We start from the raw sequence: 7,495 nt of genomic DNA, 5'->3' as shown, positions 1-7,495 counted from the left end.
ATGCGTAGCTTATAGTGTTAAATATATATTGCGAAATTCCCGCCTATTTTCCAAAGTTGTAGAAGATTCTCGAGAGTAAGAACCAACAATATATGTATATACGTAAACGCTTAAATGTAGCTCAGTATTGTTATGTAAAACTGAAATTTCTAGAACGCCTCTACACAGCTATGAATATAACCGACGCAATGCGCCAAAGAGAGTATCTATTATTAGTTCGCTACAGTCGGTGTGGTATAAACTTCGAGAGCTATAACTGTGATTGTTATAACGCTTATCAATCGGAAAACTTCAGATATTTGACCAGGAGCATTTGCAAAGTTCAAACATTACAACTTGGTAACAAAAGTAATTAAGTATATGTTAAAGTCCGCCTTTGTAAAACATGTGTAAGTTATTTTGTCTGTTTGTTTTTGAATTTCGCGCAAAGCTACACGAGGGCTATCTGAACTAACCGTCCCTAATTTAGCAGTGTCAGACTAGATGGAAGGCAGCTAGTCATCACCACCCACCGCCAACTCTTGGGCTACTCTTTTACCAACGAATAGTGGGATTGACCATTACATTATAACGCCCCCACAGCTGAAAGGGCGAGCATGTTTGGTGGGACGGGGATTCGAACCCGCGACCCGCAGATTGCGAGTGGAGCACCCTAACCACCTGGCCATGCCAGACCTTTTTTGTTGTTTTGTCACAAATTAGTAAAAGTGTTATTGCATAATAAACGTTTTACTGAGGATGTAAACTGTTGTATAAAGTACAAGTTTTAAATACTCTGTGATATCACTCTTTAGGGCAACGTAAACCTATAGTCATGTATTGTGTGCCTGGAAAATGCATGTTGTTATTAGTATTAAGCATCCTTTTTTTATGACGATTTAATTTACTAATGAATTAGCGTTAAGCGTCCTTTTTTTATACGGCCCCCCAGTGGCACAGATATGTACAAGGTAATTTAGAAACATCAGTTTACCAGAAACCTTTTTCTGTACTTATGCCCCCACACCAAGAATCATTTCATACTAGGTCACAAAAAATGTCTGCATTTTATAGTTATGTTAACAGAGCTTTGAAGATATGTACTAACCAAAATGATTTAAAAAACGAATTGTTATTAATTAAATATATAACAGTCGAAAGAGGTTTTAATCCAGATCTTATAGATAGGGCAATTAAAAATTCACTAACACTATAATAATTGATGAAGTTAGTACTTTAAAACCTTGTTATGAAAAAAATTACAGAACATGTACAGAAAACACAACACACAATATTATGGGAAAAACTATAATATTAGCTCAACCTAAAAGTGTAATAGGTAATAATATTCGTGAATCGTTAGAAATAATAAAACATAAAAAAGATCATGTAGTATTAAATAGAGATGAAGGTTTGGCGAATATTTCTGCAAGAATCTGGATTGATCTCCTTTGAATGGTTTAGCATGAATATATGAAAAATAACATATAGGTCAATGACCTACTAACAAGCTATAAATACTTTGGCAATTGTCTTGTAATTCACTCCTGAGGATGACGCTGTTACGTCGAAACATGTAGCCGTCGTCAACTTTTTGAAGGCCATAGATAGGCCTAAATAAAATGTTTTTAACTCTGTACCAGTTTAACGTTGAATATTATTTATGATTTTAACTTTATTTACCTTCTTTCTTCCTGATAGTCACTATCAGAGACAATCGAGTACTCTACAAAGGTTATATGACTTTGTCCTGCGGCATACACTGTATTTCAGCACTTCTGACCTTCCTAGTGCTCCAAGGAAGCTGGTGCAGTGGTTGCTTTATTGGACATACAATGCATGTGTTATATGTGACGCTGAGTCACCACTGTTTTCCCAGTCCGCCATCTGGTTCCATAAATCATCATATTGACCTAACAAGTCACCTAGTTGCTTTTGCTGTTTTTGGTCCAGATTAGCATGATCGTTGACAAACACCCATCCAGCTGATCACCAATACTTATAAAGCAACATGGGAATTTCCTCCCTTGTTTGACAGATACTGCTCAAGTTAATGCTACTGTCAATGTTTATTCCATAGGAAGACCTTGCAGCATATACCCCAGGGGCAGATCTGCATATCCCTGCTGACTCACTGGAGACCAGTGTGATTGTACTGCATTTCTGTCCTGTGGAGGTGGCTGGTTGATAACCCTTCAATTATGGTTAGCCTAATGTTCACAAACACCACTTTTGTGAGAGAGAGATGATGTATTTCCATTCTAGTTATCATCACATAAGCTCATTGGGAACCCCTCAATGACCTTATTAACTAGGATATTATCACAATCTGCAGATACCATTGTCAGGTATGCCATCCCATGCAATCATCACAGATCATTCGTGCAGGTGTTCAATTTCTTGGTACCAATACTCTAATGAGCCTTGAATTTGGCTCGATAGATCCCCCTATTTTCTACTGGTTCAAATTATTTGCAGATCTTGTACACAACTGCTTCTAAATCATCTTGCTGCCCCTCATCCAGAGGTTTATCAGTATCAAGGGCCAGACTGTCTAAGCTCAGCACTACAAAGCCTGTTCCTGAATCCATCTATTCTAGACAGAGAATTGCTTGAAATGTTTTAGGAACAGGTTTAGATTATCTCTTGCCACCCACTTGGACATAGAGGATGTGATCTGCTTGGTTTCACCAACAGTTACCAGTGTGCCAGGTCAAAGGCTCTCTCTTTCATAATCACAATTAATACCAGGATGAGATTCCACCAATGTCTTCAGTTCTGGATGGAAGTTGCTGATAAGGACTCAGATACTCCACACAGCCCTGATAGCTTTGGATATTTTCATAGTGTCAAAGTATAATTACTAACAATTTGTTGTTACTATAAAGCTACACAACAGGCTATCTGCATTTTGCCCACAACAACCAGGGAAGTGAATCCAGGATTTTAGAGTTGTAAGTCCATAAATTTACCACTGACCCACTGGGGGAACAATCACTAACAGTTTGAACATATTCCTAATTACTATTGTAAGGTAGTTTAATTAAACTGATAGTTTTGGATGCCTCGACATCCAGTTTTTCGAGAACAGTTTATTGTTATTTCTTTTCAAATTTTAAAATATCCCTGTAATTCTGCTTAAGTATGTCTTCATCAGTGACTGATCTCTCTAAATATGTGTAAGAAATCTAAATACAAGTCCACTAAACTGATCAAAATAGAACAAAAATATCTAAGTTACTTTTGACAAATCACTTACAAATTTAATTAAAAATGGAGAAAAGTAATAAGCACATATCTTATTTTATGTAGAGGGTGACAAAAATAAACTTTGTGAATCCTATATATAAGTTACAATCCTTGATACATGTATAAAAATCTTTATTGTTAATTTTTATGGTTTTATTTTCTCCCACACATGAACACAAATAAATCTCATAGATATAAAGGTAGCAAAATGAAAGTAGATGAAGTTTTCAAAAGAAGTGAAACGAAAAAAGATTTATTTTCATTTAGAAAGTTCATTACATCAAAATAAATGGGCTGTTTTCGTAGAATCATTTTATTTGAATGTTATGCATTGACTGGTTAGATTTCAGCTAAGCTATTTCTTAAGACTATAACTCAGTTGATTGGATCAACTACAACCAGGATCATCTGATAAATTTATGCAATGTTCTTATATGGCCATTGATAACCTCATAAAAAACAAACATTCAAAGATATAAACAGAAAAAAAAATCAACTATACATAGAAAATTGTGATTTGAACAAGGGAATATATATATGAATTAAACAACTAAAAGATACACAAAGTTATCTTCTTGGAAAATAAATATATATCTGAACTAGTGATTACCTGTACACAACAGAATGTACTGAGATATATGGGGCACTATCAGAGTAGCATGTACTTCAATTGTTAGAACTTATCTTTTTTACATTACAGCAGTCTTATTGTTAAATCTACAAAGATACATGTAATACAAAAAATATGATTACATACATTCAGGTATACAGCTACGGATTGTCTAAGATGGATAAACAAAATCTGTTATTGTTGTTCATCTGCTTAAGAATATAAAACACATGGACAATGTTACATGAGGTTTTGCAGAAATAATTTTTTTTGTGATAAAATTCAGTTAATAGGCTGACTGAAATCAAAAATTCATGTCATTTCATTTTTAATCCATGCAAAATAACCCAGATCTAAAACAAAGTTGTTGAGGAAAATAAGGTTAATACTGAAACAAAATCTTCAGAAAATAATTCACAAACACAGTAAAAAGTATGGCCAAGGACATATAATAGAATTAAAAGCCTTTTACTTACAGTATTTTTTTGTTACATGGAAACAATTTGGAATTAGCACACACAATGGTAGTGGAAAAGGAAGAGAATACTGACCAAGTTATCAAATTGGGGGGAGAAAAGAAAAAGAATATGGGTGGGTAAAGTTAGCATAATGGTGGTGGGATGAGTGAGATTAGCACAATGGTGAGAAAAAAGTAAACAGAGGCCAAGTTTGTTCAATGGAAAAGAGGCCAAATTGTAGCATAATTAAAGTTTCAACTAAAGTCTTTCTATACAAATACGTGTTCTATATTCATACAAGTTTTTAATAATCAAAAATGTGTTGCAAAACCATACCTGTATATGAATAGAAGTTTTAAAGGCAGACTTCGTCTTGTAATCATAATATAAACTCAATGATAGAAGTACATCATTTTTGCTTGAAAATGTCACTAAAAGTAGGACTTAATTGATTAATTTTTAAGAAAATCCTCTACCTGTCTTACACACAGTTTAGCAGTCACGACTTACATACCCATATTTTAATTGATTACTTGAGAGTGTGTAATGTTGTAAGTTTACAGTATTAAACACTCAACAGTTATTGATAAAATATTAGTATGCAAGTTTTGACTGCTTAACTGTTTGTAATTACACCACAACATTTAACAAGAATGCAAACTACACATTTCACGGCACAACACATATATGAAAAGGAAATACAGCAGTCCAATTGCTTTCCAAATCAGACTAAGTGTCATTAAATAGCAGAAACAGCATTTCTAATAAATAATAATAATAAAAAAATCACCACCTTATACAGCCCAGAAGTACCAGGGCATGCTGTTTTAGTTCAAATAATTATTCTTGTATTAGCTATAGTCCTCATTAACCCACAAAAGTTTGATATTAATTATTGTACATGTCTCTTCCAATTACCTGCTTTTGATAATAAAATCAAAATAACAGTCTGAAACCTGAAAAGTGGCAAATTTTAATCAGAGCACTTCCCTATTCAAAATATTGTTTATTCCAAACAGGTATAAACAGTAGTGACTTACACCATTAAATAACTATATATGGTTCCATCAGTAATGTATTAAGTACAATAATTTGTAGTAAAAAGAAAAATCAGCTTATTTTCCCATGCACTGAATCACTCCTAAGACAAAACAGATTTTCTTTGTAAAATTCTCTTAAAATAAATGTCATTGACACAACAATCACAAACATGATTATATACACACACACAAACAGGATTATGTATATCTGTCTTATCTTCCATGAGTAAAATGTGTCCTCAGTCTACAGCATTTTTAAAGTTTACAGCTAGTCGAGAACGTCGATGTCTGTGTTCTTGTTGTCCACTTGTTAGCCGTGAACCTTTCTTTGCTGTTTCAGAGTTGTTTTTACTTGTGCTTTGATGGTCAGATTGTTGGTTTGTCTTCTCAGGCTGGGTATTACTAGTTGATGAACTTTGGTTTTGTCTTATGTTTTGGGAAGCTGACAGATCAAGAAATTCTTCTTTGTCTTTTAATGATCTACTGGTCTGAGGTTTTTTAGGTGTTGCTTGTTTTTTGGTTACCTAGAACATTCATTTATATCATGCAATAATTCATGAGCAATGGTACTACGGATTTAATATCAAGGTGTGTGTTTGTGTATCTACACATTTTACACACACACACATTATATAAAATGACATTATCTATTTTCTCTAAGCATAGCTTTATTTAACTACTTTTCACCACAATAGTTTTTACCACTAGTCTACAAATAAAATATTACATAAAAAAAATGAATGCTCATTCTTGCTATTGAAATTCTTTGCTTTACAAAAGAAACTGTATATTCCACACTGACTGGAGATATATCTTGTACTTCCCAATCAGCTTGTTGACAAATCATAAGACATCTTCAAATGTTTTTGCTTAATATGAACATTTTAAACATCTAAATGTATATATATATATCTAAATTTTATTTAGTTTGTAGAAATAAACATATTCTGAAATGCTTTACAGTGGAAATGTTACAAATTTAAATTTTCTCAGATATTCACTGAAACCTTTTACAAAAATCAGTTAAATTGAGGGCCAATTTCAAATCCCTTTCCAATTGTATTAAATAACAAAAAAAAATCCAAAGGCAAGATATGTAAAAAATATTTCTTTGTTTATAATGTACAATGTCTGTGAAAAGGAAGTGATTACACCAAACTATTACATGACTACTGAGGGTGTAGCTCTAGCAAAGTGTGATGGTGGACTTTAAGTCTTATCTACAAAAAACCAAATGTAAAAGATGCTGAGATAAAATGTATATATAGTTATCAAAGGAAGTTGACTAAAAGAAAAAAGTTTTTCTTTCTGGAATTTGCATGATGCCTGCTACATAAATAAATACTTTGTAACAAAGAATTTAAGTGTCTTCTAGTTTCATATACAACATAATTCTAAGATTCAAAATGTTTGAATTAGGGTTTGTGACAGTTCAGTATAATAACCAAATATATATATATATATATATATATCACTTCTTAGAATAGAATAACAGCTACTAAATGTGATCTTGTTAATAGAAACATAAGCTATAATGCAAGCCCTTCTAGTGTCAAAATGTAAGGTAAAAATACCTTCCACCTAACATCCAAACATATCATGCATAAATTTTAATAAAAACAAATAAGATTTTTTTAAATTAGATCAATGTATTAACTCCTAGTTTCCTTTGAACACTTTTAACCTATCTGAAGTTGTATGAAGGGTTTATAATTGGTGGTTGATTAGTCCTTCACCAGCTGAATTAATGATGTTCAAACTGCATTACATTCTCTCAATATACAGTATACTAAACATTGTGAAATTTATATTTGATAACTTACTAGTCATTTAACTGATGAACATATTGATAAACCTTCAATCTGTCTGAATTGGTATGAAAAACTTATACTTGGTGAACGACTAATCCTTAAATTGTGAAAATATCATCATATTAAGAAATGACAAAAAGATTTAAGCTTGATAGTTGGTTAGTCTTTCAACCAATAAACATAAAAATATAAATTTTTTTCTTGCATACTTTCAGCCTACCAGAAGTGATACATACCATATTTTTTGGTGTATAAGATGCACTTTTTTTACCCCAAAATTTGATGTCAAAATCTGCTTGCATCCTATACACCGAAGGTATGAATAATATATATGTATATATATATACA

General features: G+C 32.5%; 1 protein-coding gene across 1 annotated transcript in view; it reads right to left on the bottom strand.

Annotated features, from left to right (window-relative positions):
* Positions 1-3,465: 3,465 nt before the first annotated feature.
* Positions 3,466-7,495, bottom strand: part of LOC111086263 — a 21,805-nt gene continuing 17,775 nt past the window's right edge. The window contains exon 8 of the mRNA XM_022388438.1: positions 3,466-5,860. Coding sequence (XP_022244146.1) covers positions 5,576-5,860 — 285 coding nt within the window. The 3' untranslated portion in view covers positions 3,466-5,575. The remainder of the gene's footprint in view (positions 5,861-7,495) is intronic.

Source organism: Limulus polyphemus, unplaced genomic scaffold, assembly GCF_000517525.1.
Source record: "Limulus polyphemus unplaced genomic scaffold, Limulus_polyphemus-2.1.2 Scaffold965, whole genome shotgun sequence".
Lineage (NCBI taxonomy): Eukaryota > Metazoa > Arthropoda > Merostomata > Xiphosura > Limulidae > Limulus > Limulus polyphemus.
The sequence above is the reverse complement of the archived record's forward strand: the minus strand, read 5'-3'. Positions and strand labels throughout refer to the sequence as shown.